Here is a 17,160-nt window from a genome sequence, read left to right on the forward strand (position 1 = left end):
AATCTAATGAATTAATTTTTGTGTTGCTGATAAAAAAAAATGTTCCCCAAGGTTGATGGTTTGCCATTGTAAGATCTGTGATATGTCTTTTAGATATTTTGGCTTCTAAGATCTGTGATATGTCTTTCCCAACCGTCATAAGGTGGATACTAATATTATTGTTACACAGTGTAGCCAAAGTGGCTAGGCAATGCCTAGCACCTTGACATAGCAAGGTGGGGCATTGCCTAGGTGACATAAATGGATATATATATATATATATATATATATATATATATATATATATATATATATATATATATATTTGAGAATATATTTATTAAAGTATAAACTATTAAACTGCAAATTAAGGTGTCGTTTGACAAGTCTTTTCTGAAAGATCTTCTGGAAGATCTGACAGCTAAAAGATGTAGTGGGCTTTTACATGAAGATCTTGGTAGCCTACAGACCATTTGGTTAGAGGCACATCTTTCTGTGCGTCTTTCAACGTGAAGATGAGACGAAAAAAGGCGAGAAGCTCCATTTCTAACTTCCTGAAATAAGCTTGAATTGAGCTTTTCACGTATTTTTGGGGCGCAGTCTTTCGGTGGCTAGATCTTCCCCCAATCAAGCGGGAAAAGACGAAAACATAGGCTGCTGGACTTCTAAACAGCCGACAGCCTGGACGGAAAGACACACCAAATGGGGCCTGAGTCAGTAAAATGATGAAACGAATCAAACGATGACTTCAACTTTATTAAATGAATAACAGGTCAATAGAAATTTTATTGCAGAATGGAAGAGAAAGAATGTGTAGCTAATTCAGCGAGCAAGCCCCACACTTCAACTTTATTGTCAGATTGTTTTTGAGGCATTGGGTATTTCCTTGGTCTTTGGCTGTTCTCCTTTCTTCTTGGAGAGTGGTGGTTTTTCAGCTAAAGAGAAAATCTTATGGTAACAGCTGCCCTTTGCAATCTGCTGAGAGGTGTGGAAAGAAAGAAGCAGGAGGGTGTTTCAAGGGATTATGGGAAGGATTGAACAGGTGCTTATTTGGTGGGCTAGAGTGCTACAACAGTTTTTTGGAGTTACAGTGGCTGATTTCACAAATGATTGGAGATCAATTATATTGTGATAGTTTTTTGTATATCACTGTAAATGATATAGTGATACTTTTTTAGTAGTTCTTGATGCAGGTTCCTTTGTACAGCAGAGGGTGCCTTGCATCCCTTCTCATTCTCATACTATTAATACAATGCTTTTTGCCAGCTTATCAAAAGAAAAAGAAACTGAGTAAAACCTTCATATTATAAATGCCCAAGTCAGGACCCTGTTGAGTACACAAAAAAACATAAGTCAAGACCCTGATAAAAATCAGTTCTGTTTGCCCTTCTAGAAAGTGAGTCAGCCATGAATTTGCAGTCCTAGGGATCTATCTACATTAGATGTTCAATTTGCATACTAAGGACCTTGCTTCCCTCATATGATGGATATAGAGCCAAGGAACTGGTCTGACACCCATTAAGCAGCCATTTATAACATTGAAACAGTGTTTTGAAAGGATATGGAGGCATGCACCAAGAAAATGCCTGGAGGTGCACCGTGGAGGTGTTGAGACACTTGGGGTGTCCACCTCCAGTATAGAGGCATATGAGGTTTACGTCTCACACCTTGGGATGGTAGAATGCTTCACATCATGCCTCTGCATTTTAAAACTTCGCTTTTAAATCCCCTGCCAACCTCGGCTCTTGTATTGGAAGAAAGTAGTTCAACACAAGCGGGGTTACAATTTCCAGTTGGACTAGTGTAAATTGCTAGGGTCTCACCTGAAGTCTGAAGAGTTTCTGTTTCTAAAAGTCCCTCAAATTCCTGGGTTCTCATGGTTACCAAAATGCTTATGTCTATACTACCTGCCTAGTTGGCAATAGACATCCAAAACACCTAGATGATCACCTATTTGATGTCTAGGTGGCATTTTAACTACAGTGATGATTTCTTATGTAATATCAGTGTCGTTAAAGTGCAACCTTGGAGGGAATTGTCATTACTTTCTACTTGGGTCCAATTGGAGTTGGGGACTCTCTAAGGGATGAAATTATGGCGGTTATGGAAGGGACTCAAAAGGCTAAGGAGCTGAACATTAGGACATTGTTAATTGAAGGTGATCCGGAGCTTGTAATAAGCTGGCTCCAAAAAGAAGAGGGGGATGGATGGTGGTGCTATATATATGAGAAGAGGAAAATCATTAAATTGCTTCAAGGGGTAGAGGTGGCTTGTAATTGGGTCAGAAGAGATGCAAATGGCTTTGCTGATACATTTGTTAAACAAGGGGTGAGAAGGAATAGCTTATTTTGGGCTGTGTTGTAATATTTTCAATTGAGGAGGGGCTAAGAGAGTTTATTCCTCCCCCCTTCTTTCTCTTCAGTTGTACTAATTTTATTCGTAATGAATGATGTTGATTCATTTATTGATAAAAAAAGAAATCATCAATCAGGAAATGTCTGTACAGTCCCGTCCTGTTATAATGAAAAACTGCTAAAATTGAATGAAGATGCACCCAAGGTTCAGAGGGGCCGGTTTAAGCTTTTAATTATTATTTTTTTTGTTTTGGTTCAGAGGGGCCGGTTTAAGTCCTGGATACCCTCTGAACCAGGCCCTGACCCGATACAACTCCTGTAGGGGCATATCGGGAAGGGCCCGATACGATATGCATCAGCCGACACGGGTCGATACGTAACATTTTTTTAAACCTTGGATGCACTTTTTTTTATTTCTGTTTTTCCTGGAAATTGTTATGTGGTATATATGTATGCATGTCATATATATATATATATATATATATATATATATATATATATATATTATTGGAGGGAGGTCAATAAGTGAGCACTCGGTAATTGGTATAGTAGGCAATCTGAAATGAAATATGACTTCTATTTTGTCATGGTTGAGTTCTCATTTTTCAGATTACTATTTTGTTCATTATTTAGGGCATGAAAGGTTTATTTGCTCTGTTCTTGAAAATGCACCATATTTGCACTCTTACAGGTTCCATCTTTATAAGGAGAATAAAGACACGCAAGAGGCATTGGGACTCATAGGAAAGATGCTTGGAATCCAGGTGCATTTACTTTTTTTTGCTTTAAGATTTTTTTCTCTGGTTACTAAGCATTTCATCATCTTGTTATTTCTTGCCATTTACTGGTATATAGGAGTAAAGGGGGAAGTAAATATAACAGAGCTATTTTAGTTTTCTTGCACCACATATATTTTGGACATTTGTTGATTTTCTCATGTAAATATAATTACTGGAAGCTTACATATATATAAAAGATGAAAACTTCTGAATGGAGCCATTGCCTGGTGCAATGGTAAACAAGTGTGAGAACACAAGTTTGAGTCTGAAAGCAGCCACCTTGTGCAAAAAAGATGCCAAAGGTTAGGCCTGTATCCAGTCCACTCCTCCCAAGACCCCGGATAGCTTGGACCAACATTGGGTAATGGCCCTTCTAACCATGTGTTCCACTATTTCTCAATTTGTTAAATCTTTTTAGGTTACATTCTCTTCTGAATAGATATGGTCATCATACTTTCAGACTGTCTGCTCAGTTAATTGGCTATATATGTGTTTTTGGCAGCAAAGATCTTTTGGATTTGCGGGTACAAAGGATAAACGTTCTGTTTCAACTCAGAGGGTAAATCTATTGCTCATCTTTTGTTCATTATGGGCCTTAGTTATAATCTTTTTGATCATTAACAACATCATACAACATGCATTAATTGTAACAGTGCAAAGTAATGCAAATCCTCCTCCTTATTCTGGTCATAATTTTATGATAGATATTGATCAAAAAAATAAATTTATGATAGATATAAAAAATGCATAAACTAGGTTAGCAACCCATCCTCCAATACAATGACTACAACTATCATCCTGTCCCTTGCCATTTGAATGAGTTATTTATTTATTTTTTATCAGTATTCAGTAAGTGCTAAGCACTCACAAAGGTAGCTATCTTTGGCTAGCCACCTTAAACATAATTTTACATAAGATTACAGATTTCTATTCTGGGGGATCAGGCTGCAATACATTTGGCTTCTTTTTATCCCTCAATTTGCCAACCTATCAGCAATATTGTTAACTGATCTTGGAGTCTACCTGTACGTTTTCCTTATCCCTATTGCTAGCTTTGTGATTTTGCTTAATATGTGTCTACGTGGATTCTGCTTCATTACTTAGCCGTCCTATAATGAAATGAGAGTCCCTTTCCATCAACATTTCTTTGTAGAACATTGATTTGCCAACTACAGTCCATGTACAACAGCCAATCTTTTAGCCTGAGGAGAATCTCCATAACCAATTGGCCCTCAGTGTGGGGCCAGGAAAATTCCCTTATCCAACAGGACCACATAAACTCAACAAAATGGTGCCAGTGTGATCTCTGAGCACTCCTTCCACCCGAAGACTTAGGGTTACCATACCTAGAAAACTACTTTTGAAGTTAAGCTTGATCATCCCAGTATCTGGTGCAGTCTGCTCTTGAATCGCTGCTGGTCATTGTTTAGCTAAATCAGCCACTTCTTGCCAGTATCTCGAATAGTCTCTATAGAGACACCTTTGAATCTTTATCAAGACCTATAACGAGCTACTCTGGTTGTAATTAGATCAATTGTATTTCTGTCATCTGCAATCATTGAAGATTCATTTGTCTCTCTTGTACCAAAAACTATGTAGAATTGCTGCCCTTGTACACTTTCACATGATCAATTTTCTGAATTGACTGCATCATTCCTCTATATGTCATCAAAATAATGTATCTCTTCTATTGAATAGATGTAGCTAACCAGTTCAGAACCTTTATTCTACTATATTCATTTTTGTTATTGGTAATTTATTTGAGCATTTATAAATTAGATTTTCTATTTCTTATTTTTAATTGAATGTTTATTTCTATTTTTTTGATCTGCAACACAGAAATGATTCATTAATAAGAAAAAAACATGGTTACAACTAGAGGTTGTGAAAAAAATGAACACAGCTTTAGAAAAGCTGATCCAACCCAAGAATTACAATTGAGCCCAATACAGATGAGTACTTTATACCCCTTGCTTTGCTAGACCATCTGCTAAGCTGTTGGCAGTTCTCCTCACCTATTTAACTTGGATTGTCATGTCCTTTGATAGCCATTTAAATTACCTGAATTCATTCCTCAAATGCATGACACCTCCCCCCCCCCCCCCCCTTTCTTCAACCATTTCACAACAGTTTCTGAGTCTCCCTCAATGATCAGTCCATCAATACCCAACTCTTTTGCCTTCTCGACCCCATATGCTGCAGCCAATAATTCTGATCTTGCCACATCACCTTGTTCAGCAGGTCCCGAGTATAAAGATATGATGTTTCCTTCATCATCCCTAATGACCCCCCATGCCTGAGGGGCCCAGATTACCCAAACAACTCCCATCAAAATTCAGTTTCTTCCAGCCACCTATTGGGGGTGATCACTTCTCAGCAGATTTTTGTCTTCTAGATGATGAGGCAGCAATGACACCTCAGTCCCTGAAAGTCTTTATTCTTAATATCTGAAAACAGTTTCAGACCTTTTTCCTAGTGTGCCAGTTATTCAATGATTTTTTTTTTTGATGAATGCCACTTATTCAATGTTTATTACTTTATTTCACCAAAAATGGATTATATGCAGCAAAAAAGAAACAGTATTGATATCTTATATTATTAGTTTATCTGTACATTGTACACATGCTTACTAATTAAATAGCTTAACAAAGATATCTAATAACCCTAAATTTTTTCTTGCACAGTTGACATGGATTAAGAATTGAACACACAACCACTAAAGTCCCCTACAAGTGGTAACTGCCTAAAGAACTAGTTTAATAATTATCTCTTCTAGGAAAGAACAAAGCACTAGGCAGCTGTTATTGTGTGATTTTTTTTTTTAAATTCCATTTCTTACGTTATGTTTTCTCTGCCCTGTGATTAGATAATTTCTATCTCCTTCCGTGCTCCTTACTCCAACAATCAGTATCTAGTTAAACTGCTGACCTTCTTTCCTCCCTTTGCCATTTACCACCTACTTTCCCCCACAAACTTGGTAACTCCTGCAAGAGCACCTATGCTATTGGCTTTATCAGGCTGGCTGGAGCTTGTCATTTGTCCTTCTCATCTTTTCACGCTTTTGAATTTGAATCCCATTCCCTTTTCACCTAACCAGTGTTTTAAAAGCGCAAGGTGCAAAGAAAGGCGTAGAGGTCAGTTTGTGCTTGAGGCGCAAGGTGAGGCACACACCTTTTTGAAGCAAGGCACAGAACTACAAAAAAATGCTAAAAAATAAAAAAAAAAGTGTCAGAAAATTCAAAAAAAAATGCTAATGTTGTTCATTCATTCATCCTAATAAAATATTTTCTTAAAAAGCAATTAGAGAACTAGTGATTTAAAAGGTGCTCCTGAGGTGTGCCTAGGCGCATAGGTGAGGCACATTTCAGGGTATGCACCTTACCTAGGCACAACCCTTTCAAAAGGCGCATGCCTGATGTGCCTTGCGCCTCAGCCCAGATGTGCTCCTTTTGAAAATTTGATGATTTTTTGCTTTTTTTGAACCGCTCACTGAAGCTCAAGATCCCCCAATTTGGTAATGTTGTTCATTCATTCGTCCTAATAAAATGTCTTCTTAAAAAGCAATTAAAACTATAAAATCATTATTTTTTTTGTGTGAAAACTAAGAATTTAAGACCTAACATGGACTTGTTTGGGCTTGCCTCGAGGGGCATGGCACAAAGGTGGCTCGTAGAATCTGGAATGTAATATGTTTTACATTACATTAGTTACTTGAAGTAATGCAATTGAGTGAACAAAGAGATTAGAGGTTTTACATGCTTGAAAATGTTTTTTATGTTTGATTTTATTTTTAAATTCTCATTTGAATATGCTTTACATCTTATGTTTATGTATTTTAATTTTAGATAATAGTTTTTTTAAAAAATATTTTAAAATTTAAGTTTATATTTTTTATTAATATTATGTTTAATATTTTTTATTTTTTTTGAAAATTTTGGCATTTTTTTGAAATTTCTGACATTTTTTATTTTTGTATTTTTGCTCCTTGATTCAAAAAGGCGTGCGCCTCGCTTTGTGCCTTGCACCTTAGGTGCAAATTGACCCCTACGCCTTTTTTGTGCCTTGTGCTTTTAAAACACTGGTGAGAACTAAGAATTTAACACCTAACATGGACTTGTTTGGGCTTGCCTTGAGGGGTGTGGCACGGGGGTCTGGGGGCAGAGCCTTCGGCCCAGCCACTATGTTCAAAAAAAGCAAAAAAGTGTCAAACTTTCAAAAGGCGCATCAGTCGCACGCCTAGGCGCACGCCTGGTGCGCCTTTTGAAAGGGCTGTACCTAGGACCTAGGCGTGGTGCATGCCCTAAAATGCGCCTCGCCTATGTGCCTAGGCACGCCTTTTAAACCACTGCACCTAACTCGGCTTTTTGATCTTTGCTGGATACACTGACTGGGAAACTTGTCAACTTGCTTTGAGCTTTGTCCATGTGGGTACTTGTGTTTCCCTTTTGAAATTACAAATCCAAAGAGATGTACTCAGCAGCCATTTTCCTTCTAATACCCTTATTGATGCACCTTTCTAGTTGTCCTGTTCCCCATTTCCTTCTCACCTGCAATCTAATGTCTTTCCCTTCTTGCCTTAAAAAAGGGTATTTCAAATAACTATGTTGCTAATACCATTGGGCCATTGGCTTGGTACTAGGGTTCTTGACTAACATAATGCCTTGAAGAACGATTCATGAATTGATATTTATTTATTATTAGAATGGGTAAGGTATATGATACATATTAATTATTGTCAAGTAAGGGAACTGTATAGATCAGAACCATAGTTTTCAAGGCGAGGCTAGGCGACAGGGGGCGCCTAGGCGATGATTTTTTTTTTAAGTAAAACCATATATCCTAGGGTAGTTCCCTAGGTTCCATAACTATCTTTCCTTAATAATTATTCATAATTTTCATAAGAAAAATATAAGTTTCATGTTTAAGTCTAGAAAAGCAACATTTTATTAGAGGAAAAAGAACAAAGTAAAGAAAATTCAGAAAATGTAGGGGATGAACCCCTACTTTTGTTATAGGAAAGAAGAAAATAAATGGTGGAAGAAGAAAATGTGTTGATTAGACAAAATTTTAAGTTCTTCCTTTGCTTATAGGTTCAGGTTTTGAAAATTTTGAGGGTTCAATCAAGGATCAAAATTTCGATATGGTACGCCCCATATCGGGTGTATTGTATTGTATTGTATTTTTGGGGTCCTAATACCTGTTTACAGCTGTTTTTGGGGGACCATTTTTTTTAAATAATATATATATTTAAAAATGAAATTGAAAACTAAAGAAAAAAAATAGGGGGAGTATCGTTATAAGTACCGATGCACCTCTGCCAATACACAGAGGTGTATCAATACTGTGAACCATGGGTTCAATGCAGCAGTTAGCAATGTTGCATTGATTGAACCCTAAGAAAATAATAAAAAGAAATTAGTATAGAAACACATAAAATGAATATTCTAGTTTAATAATGTCTATTTTACAATTATAATGTCAAAAAATTAAAAACATAAAAGTATTTTAAAACCCAGTGCACAAAACCGCTAGGCGGCTGGGCGAGGCGAGCCTCCAAGGGTGCCTTGTCGCCTAGGCGTTGCCTTGACAACTATGATCAGAACCAATGTACACTAAGGCACTGTACATTGGAAAAAACCCATATACACTAAGGACATGGTTTATTGACTGAATGAGTTTTTGTTAATGGAGATGGCATATGCATCAAAAGAGTTCTTCTTTTATGCTATGATGATGACCATTCTTTTGGAGGACCATACCCTCTTAGATGCTTATTTTCCTTCTTTTCAGGTAACTGTTTTCAAGCAACATGCGAAAAGGTTGGCTGCTCTCAACGACAGGCTGATTGGTATCAAAGTTGGAGACTTTTGGTAAGCTTTATATGTACAATATTATTGTTTTTGTGTTCTGCCAAATTATTCTGTGATGTCAGCATAATTGTAAATGTATTATTATTCCAGTCATGTTGATGAAGAACTTGTTCTTGGGCGGCTTCATGGAAATCGTTTCACAATCACATTGAGGTAAGTTGCTTCGTCACGTTAATTTAATTTTGATTTTGAGCATCACTTACTCAAAACAGTCATTATGATTTCTTTTTTAGGTTGTATATCTGTATGGTATGAACTCACTCACATCTCTTCTCAGAGGAGTTGTTGCAGATTCTGAAGATACCATTAAAGCAGCAGTAGATGCTTTGGGAAAAAAGGGGTTTATCAACTACTATGGTTTGCAGGTAATTTTTTATTTGGTTAACTTTTATCACTTATCATTACTCTGCTTGTAAGCACTGGAAGGAGAATTTCTCCTTGTGGCATGTATGTGGCAGACTCATCAACACATGAGGTGGGATGCTCCTAAGATACATCTGAAACTATAACTTCATTTGGTAATATGATTTTTTTATCAGCTTCAATTGTGATTATCCACAACTAAAGGTTCAAACTTTGGTTTCTTAAGCCGATCTGATCATTTCTCAAGTTGGTCTATGACTGAGAAGATCCTAGCTTAAGAATGATGGTTCTATTCCATTTTAGCGTGGATCGTATTAAGGCACAGGAGAGGAGGATGGTGCCTCTGGTCCTCCCTTTATGATTATATCTTCTTTTACACCATGTTCTTTGCAGCTTTTTTCCCTGTTGAGGTGATAATGAATCTATGAAGTTCCCTAGTTTCTCATGTGACTTGAAGTTACCTTGTTGAATTGATGTTGCAATGTCTTTCAGCGCTTTGGAAGTGGTTCAGTGCCAACTCATCTCATTGGAGCAACATTACTTCGAGGAGAGTGGAAAACTGCTGTAGGCATGATTTTGGATCCAAGAGAAGGGGATATCCTTTTTGAAAGGGAAGATTTGGCACCTTACATTAAAATGGTTAGGTGCATTAGAGGTTGATGCTTAATAAGAACAATTAAATTCTTGTTTTCAGTAACCTTCTTGATAAACAGCGTGAAGCAATCTGGAAGGCACGTGAATATTACAAGGAAAGTGGTGATATTGATGGAGCTCTTAGGCAATTACCTCGTCATCTAGTTGCTGAAAGGGCTATAGTAAGTATCTCATAAGATGCTCCTGTGTGCATTTCTTTTAGTTATTATTCCCATTATATCCTTCTGCTTAATTCCTTTGTTCACTTTTTGAAGAAGATCATTGATAAAGTTTTAGACCTCTGAGGAACAATATTTTATGATCTTTTGATCATTCTAGTTAGAACAATGTAATTCATAAATTAGTAATAAACATTCCTATACTATAATATTTTGAGCTTCTTGTGGTTTGGCAAGATTCTATTTTGGAACCAAATTGCAAAATGTAGAAGGTAGTCCACTGGGTTTTATTTCTATCCCACACATCCTTTTAGTTCACAACCCAAGCACAGCCTTAGGGGTTTCTCTTTGCTTTGCATTAGAAATTCCTAACTGATTCATAGAATAAACAAATTAGTACCCTTTGATCCATATGCATTAAGGTAGTGGTCATTGGCCCACCAAGGAGTTGTTCCAAGAGAGCAGATTGTCTTTTATTTGACATTGAGGTTGCCTTTTCCTTTTCAAATCTCTATATATGGCTTTGGCAAGTGGCAAGTTTATTAAATTTACCTGTTTTTATCTTTCCTTTTTCTCTATTTCTGTAAGCTAGAGAGAGGGGGGGGGGTTAATGTACTTATATAATTCCACTGTCTTACATTTTCAAAATTGAACATTCCTTTTTAGGGGTGGAGGATAAAATTTAGGCATTCTTCCCTCCTTTGACACACCTATTTCAGTGGTTTGGACCTCCCTTCTCATGTTTTCAACATAGTGAGGTTTTCTTAGCCAAAGCTGACCCTAATGGATGACCCTTGCCATGTGAAGTGTCTAATTTTCTAAATGCTCTACCATAATTTTTGAAATTTCATGTGAAGGCAAAAGGTAAGGTAGTTAGGCTTGGGCTAACTTCCTGGCTCCTTTTGGGTCTAACAAGCTCTTTGGTGGGACCTACTTAATTTTCATGGATATACAGGGAAAAGGCCAAAATTGATGTTTTGGGTCCAAAGGAACTCCTTTTTGGTCTGGAATAACTCCTTGTTGCCTAAGTGCTTAGGTTAGGCTTTTATTTTTGTAGTTTTTTTTGAAAAATAGGATCTATAATTGATTGGGTATGATCCATGTTGACACTTGGTTTTCATTTTCTGATTATTATGTATTGAAAGGTACTAAAATAGCCAACAATTACAACATAAAGACATTACATCACTAATTACACGAGTTAATATTACTTTTAATCATAAATTTCAATATTCTATATACAATATAATCAATTCTATTCAGCAAAGTAGCAGGGCTTATTGTCATGGGTTTGTTCGTGGGTTTTCATGTAACAAGAATCCAAACAAATAAAAACACATTGAATTCGAACAAGTTAATAATACAAAAAGAATCCAAGCAAATAAGTATTCTTTGATTGTTAACCATGACATATTTTATTAATAACAAAGAAAGGATGAAGGGATTCTCCTCATCTTGTTAACCAGGATATATTTTATTAATAACAAAGAAAGGATAAAGGAAGGTAGGAGTGCATACATTCAACAAGCAAACAAGTAATGAGCAGCATACCAATATGCATATTGTAAATTTTGTAGAGCATAAATGATATAAACATAATATTTTTGTTTATCAATATGATATAAACATAATATACATAACATGAAAAAGTGCCTGCCCTTCCTAAGAGGCAAGGTGTAATATAAAGGTGCTAGGTGACTGCCTAGGCTTTGATTTAACCATGGAGGAAACCTAAGGCTTCGTTTAGTTTGTGGGATGGGGGTGAGAGAAAGGGAATATTCCAAAAATATTCCCATTTCTCTTGTTTGTTTTAAGGGAAATAGAGGGATGGGATGAGAAAAATGTGGGATGCTAGGTCCCAAAATCGTGGAACTAGGGTCGCACCAAAACAATGTGACCCCAGTGGAAAAATTGAGAAACCACTGTTACTTCCCCTTCCCCGTTTGAACCCAGAAGCAGAGCAGTGGCGGTGGCACCCCCTCTCAACCACTCCCTCCCTCTTTCCTCTCTTCTTCTCTTTCTTCTTCCGTGTTTTGTTTTTCGCCCCAAAAAAGCAATGTTCATTGTCTTCTCGACAACGAACACAGGAAACACTATTCATCATCTTCCTCTTTCTTCTCCCTTCCTTTACATCTTTGCTTTCCACCGACGAACTACTATTTGCCTTCCTCTTGGTGAAACAGAGCACCCCACAACGGGCTATTCGTCTCCGATCATCCTTTATTACAGAGAAAGTGCGAAGAAGGGGGGACCACCGCGCAGTGGTCAATTAACCATTGCGCGGTGGTCAATTAAGCACCGACGGAGGGGGGATTATCGGTTAACCACTGCACGGTGGTCAATTAAGCACTGGCGGAGGAGGGGGGATTATCGGTTAACCACTGCGCGTTGGTCAATTAAGCACTAGCGGAGGAGGGGGGATTATTGGTGCCGGAGGACACGAAGCTTCAATCATGAAGTTCTCTGTCTCTCCCTCTATCTTCCTCTTCTCTCTTCTCCCTTGTAATAGTGTTTTCCTATTATTTTCCCATATATAAAACCAAACAATGGAAAGGTAAGGTTTTACACTTTCCCATCCCATCCCATCTTTTCCCATCCCATCCAAATCTTCCCACAAACCAAACGGAGCCTAATGTTTTGCATGCAATTTCTTGCTTGTATCTTGTGCTTAATTTTTTGTCATTTCTTTTCTGATCCAGCTCCAATGTTTGAAGAAGTGCCCTGGCAACTACTTGCAAGCCCTGAAGGCTATACCAAGGACTCTGAGAATGATGTAAGAAGTTACTCTAAACACATAATGTGATTCTTCTTAATTTCTTTTCCAGCAGACTTCCTGTTTGTGGTGCTAAATAAATATATTTTTTTAAAGGAATATCTGCATATGCTTTTGCAATTGGTGATATTTTGATTGATGTCTTAAGCATCAATACTCTTCTAAGTTCCTTGAGGGTTAAGATGCAAGAACTTTAAGTTATATAATTGCCAATTTACAGTCATAGTGAAATATATTTCAATTAAAGACATTTTGACACAATTGTAAGCCTGATAAAACCCAAGGACTACCAAAATTTTAATCTCCTTTTTTTAAGCTTTCGGCTTGTTTAGGAGGAATTACTAGCTTAAGTTGTTTGAGATGAAACTTGTGTATATTTATTTCATTTAATAAATATGATATCATTGCAATTATTGATTTTCTTGTTGCATAATGATTGAAATTATTACTTTGGAATCCCCCCTCTCTCATCAATGTTTCATGTTATCTAATCCCTTCTTGTTTAAATAATTTACTATGAAATTCATGCATACATGACATTAAATATTTTAGACTAAAGATAAAAACCTTGTTGAGAATCTAGAGATGTATGAGAGCTACTATCTTATGGATTTCGTGGGAGGTGCTACGATATTCAATCGGAAAGATTGATTGGATGAAGAGCCAATAGACTTTATTTCAGAGTGGCTTATTGGTCTCAAAATAGAGATAATTTTAGAGGTTTTTATAGAGATGCCATGATAAAAGGTTTGACCCATTTTACAAGCCCATCCAGAACTAGACAGATAGGGGTGCTCACGGTTCGGTTATCGAACCGTGGGGTAATTTTCTAGACCGAATCGATAGGTTTGGTTTTTACATTCAACTGAACCGATACAACCGGTTAACCGCGGTTCGGTTTTTCGGTTTTTTTATGCCCTTAAAATTAAAAAAAAAGGAAAAACATGATAACTAGGATCGCCAGTGTCACCGAGATGCATTAGCCTCTAACCCGCAGGCCAAGCCTCCAGTGTCGCAGATCGCTGGTGTTGGAGGCCGTCAGTGAATCGGTCGGAGGGCGGAGCGCCAAAGGCTAGAACTAGAGAGAGTCCGAGAGGCGAGAGAGAGAGAGTTCAAAGAGAGACTGAGAGGTGAGAGAGAGCTCAGAGAGAGATTGAGAGGCGAAATAGAGAATTTAGAGAGACTGAGAGGTGAGAGAGAGTTCAGAGAGACTGAGAGGTGAGAGAGAGAGTGAGGGAGTATGAGAGAGTGAGAGTCCAAGAGAGAGAGAGAGGGAAAAGAAAATGAAGGTGCAACGGCCAGCGGGTGTCAGTTTGTCAGACAACTCAGACCGGCAGCCAATGGGTGCTTGACTGGCGAACCTGTCTCAGCTCTCAGTTTGGCAGTCTGAACACTCTCAGATTGTCGAACATTTTTATTTGATTTTTTTTTTTAAATTAAATATAAATTTATATAAAAATATAATATTATATTTAAATGGTTAACCGAAACTGAACCGAACCGAACCTGAACTGATCGGTTCAGTCATCCGATTTTTCGGTTCGATTTCAGTTTTTTTTCAGTCGGTTTGGTTTTTCGGTTTTTTTGCTCACCCCTATAGACAGGTACTCAGTCTTGGGTTCTCCCAGTTCAAGGAGCAACTTATCTACATATGATGGCTGCTCCATAGGTAACTCGAGACTTTTGGGGATAGGAATACTTAAGTTTTATGGGGGATATTGTTTGCCTATTCAGGACTGATAGACTTGGGAAGCCCTCTTATGGCAGGAACAAAGGCATTGAAATGGAAATGCTTAGTATTCAGCATGTGAAGGTGCAAGGAGTTTATCAGGCAGTAATAAGTTGGCTAAGAGAAGGCAGTGAAGCCCCATGGAGGTTCAAATATTTCTTGAGAGAATCCGGAGCTCTGTTTTCTAATGTGAAAATCTCGTTCAAGTGAATCTGTGGAGTCAATGGACTCACTGGTTGATAACCTAGCTAGAGATGGTGTGGGATGGCAGAATTGTATTGTGGAGAATGAATTACTCACTGGTTGATAACCTAGCTAGACTACATTCACCTGTTTCTTTATAGCTTGCTTTGGCCTTTCCTTCTAAGAAGGCTTTGTATTTAGCACTTTCAAATGTAAGATAGTTGTTCTTGTATGCTCTTTTAGTTTGTTGTTTTATGCTAATGTTGATTGAGAGAATATAATATACATCTAGGTTAATTATCCTAAATGCATTATACAGCATGGTTCTCTATGGCTAGTCCTGAGGAAAATATTTTAGTAAAGATATTTCTTACTGAAGGGCTTAATGTGTTATTTGTGCCTTAACAAAATTTTGTTTTGTGAATTTTGAAATTTATGATAATGGTTGAATTTCTATCATGTGCTTAGGTACGTGCACAGTTACCAAAGTTACTTGTGGAACCATGCTGCAAGTATGCGGGTGCAAAAACACGGTATATGGTCTTTTCCCCTTGGTGAATAATTTTTTTGGAACTTGTTACATTTTTTTATTTTTTGATTGGAACAGAAAAACAGATTTGATAGTTTTTCCATCACATGGAAGAATAATAGTGTTGATAGGGTGAACGGTATTATAGGTTATATAGAAAAGAAATTGACAGATATGATTGCATATTTTTTTGGACAAAGAAATAGTCATGATTGCATTTACCCATTTTTTCTTATCTTATTTTTTTTATCATTCTATTAATAAACTAACAATAGATCCCTAATCAAGTACAACAGTGTAATGCTGCCTTATCAAACTTGTTTGGATTATAACTTGATGTTCATGGTCCGTCATGTTAAATTCTTTGATATCATTGAAGCTACAATTTGTATATGTGAATTTGATATTTTATGGCAGTCCTAATGCCATATCTTGGGCCCATAACTTAAATGGTTCACATAAGATGCTCTGACATGGGGTTGGAAAGCATATTCACTTGTTGATGTGCCGACACCTAAAGAAATTTATTGTAAAAACAAAATCAACCATGACATGCACATTTCTACTCAAAAAGAGTTTTTTTAGCTCATATCTATACAAATGTATAATGGGATTACGTGTCACAGACTAAATGGAAGTGCACGACAAGTGCAGAAGATCCCAACTCGAGTATTTATGGGGTGGTTGGCATGGAGATGATAAACTGAGTGCAGGATTCACAGTTATGTTGCATAAAACATCATAATCTCATGGGCAAAATATTTATGATGTTAACTATATTCTTTCTCTTCATTACTCCAGTTGCATCCTCCTAGTACTCGGGACTTCTGTCAGTTGTAACTTTAGCCTTGCTTACTCTTCTTCTTTCTTCTTTTGCTTTTGTTTCCTTTGTTCAACTGAACTTGCTAGTAAATAGAAGATAAAGCATTAGGGCGATTATTATGATCTACATGCACCACCCTGAAGAAAAGGTCTGTAATTTTGTTTTGAACTTTTCTGTGTATTTGCTTCCTGACAAAAGTTTTATCTATGATAGGAATTGATCATGTTGTGATAGGAGATTTGGTATATAACAAAGGAGGTTCTACTGGAATGCCAACTGAAGCTGTTAACATTGAATTTGAAGTTGATAGTTGTAATGAGGCATTTGATTCTAGCCACTTAAATGAAATTACTGAATCAACACTACCTAAAGAACAGGATAATAATGTGAAGGTGAGCAAATCCAATTCTTTCCTATCTAGAACTTTATTCAGTCAGAACTTGAACAAACTCGTACATGTAATGCAAATATAAATTGAGGACATCTCTATCTCCACTCTTTTTTTTCACTTTATTTTCTTTTTTTTTTGTTGTTCTTTATCTTTTTCATTTGATTGTAGGTTTAATTGGACTTCTTCATTTGCACAAATGCTTCTATTAGAAAGAGTTCTGGAAATAACTTCTCTTTCAATTATAAAGATGAGATTAAAATGATCTTATACTTCTGGTGAATTAAAGGTGAGGAAGATGGAGGGAAGACAGTATGAAACCATAAATATCTTTGGTTTTCTGGAGATAGATGGAAAGAAGAAACTCTCTAGAAAAGGAAAAAGAGCTCCAAGTATTTCTTTTTTCCAATTTTATATTTAAATTATCACTAGTTAGAAACCTCTATAACTATAATTTTGTTGTACCCTTAAATATTCTTTTTTGAATTTAACAAACGTCTTCTTTAACACATGCTTGCTTAATTATGGCCTAGGTTGCAGCTGACTTTGATAGGCTAAAATGTCTTTTAGTCTTCTAG

General features: G+C 36.8%; 1 protein-coding gene across 1 annotated transcript in view; it reads left to right on the forward strand.

Moving 5' to 3' along the window:
* Positions 1-17,160, forward strand: part of LOC148879161 (Pseudouridine synthase family protein) — a 31,118-nt gene that overhangs the window by 10,855 nt on the left and 3,103 nt on the right. The window contains exons 5-14 of the mRNA XM_088960589.1: positions 3,025-3,097; positions 3,615-3,671; positions 8,903-8,982; positions 9,073-9,135; positions 9,260-9,347; positions 9,838-9,940; positions 10,057-10,160; positions 12,857-12,930; positions 15,311-15,375; positions 16,408-16,586. Of these exons, the coding sequence (XP_088816715.1) occupies positions 3,025-3,097; positions 3,615-3,671; positions 8,903-8,982; positions 9,073-9,135; positions 9,260-9,347; positions 9,838-9,940; positions 10,057-10,160; positions 12,857-12,930; positions 15,311-15,375; positions 16,408-16,586 (886 nt within the window). The remainder of the gene's footprint in view (positions 1-3,024; positions 3,098-3,614; positions 3,672-8,902; positions 8,983-9,072; positions 9,136-9,259; positions 9,348-9,837; positions 9,941-10,056; positions 10,161-12,856; positions 12,931-15,310; positions 15,376-16,407; positions 16,587-17,160) is intronic.

Source organism: Nelumbo lutea, chromosome 1, assembly GCF_056320005.1.
Source record: "Nelumbo lutea isolate HS-2025 chromosome 1, American lotus-T2T, whole genome shotgun sequence".
Taxonomy (NCBI): domain Eukaryota; kingdom Viridiplantae; phylum Streptophyta; class Magnoliopsida; order Proteales; family Nelumbonaceae; genus Nelumbo; species Nelumbo lutea.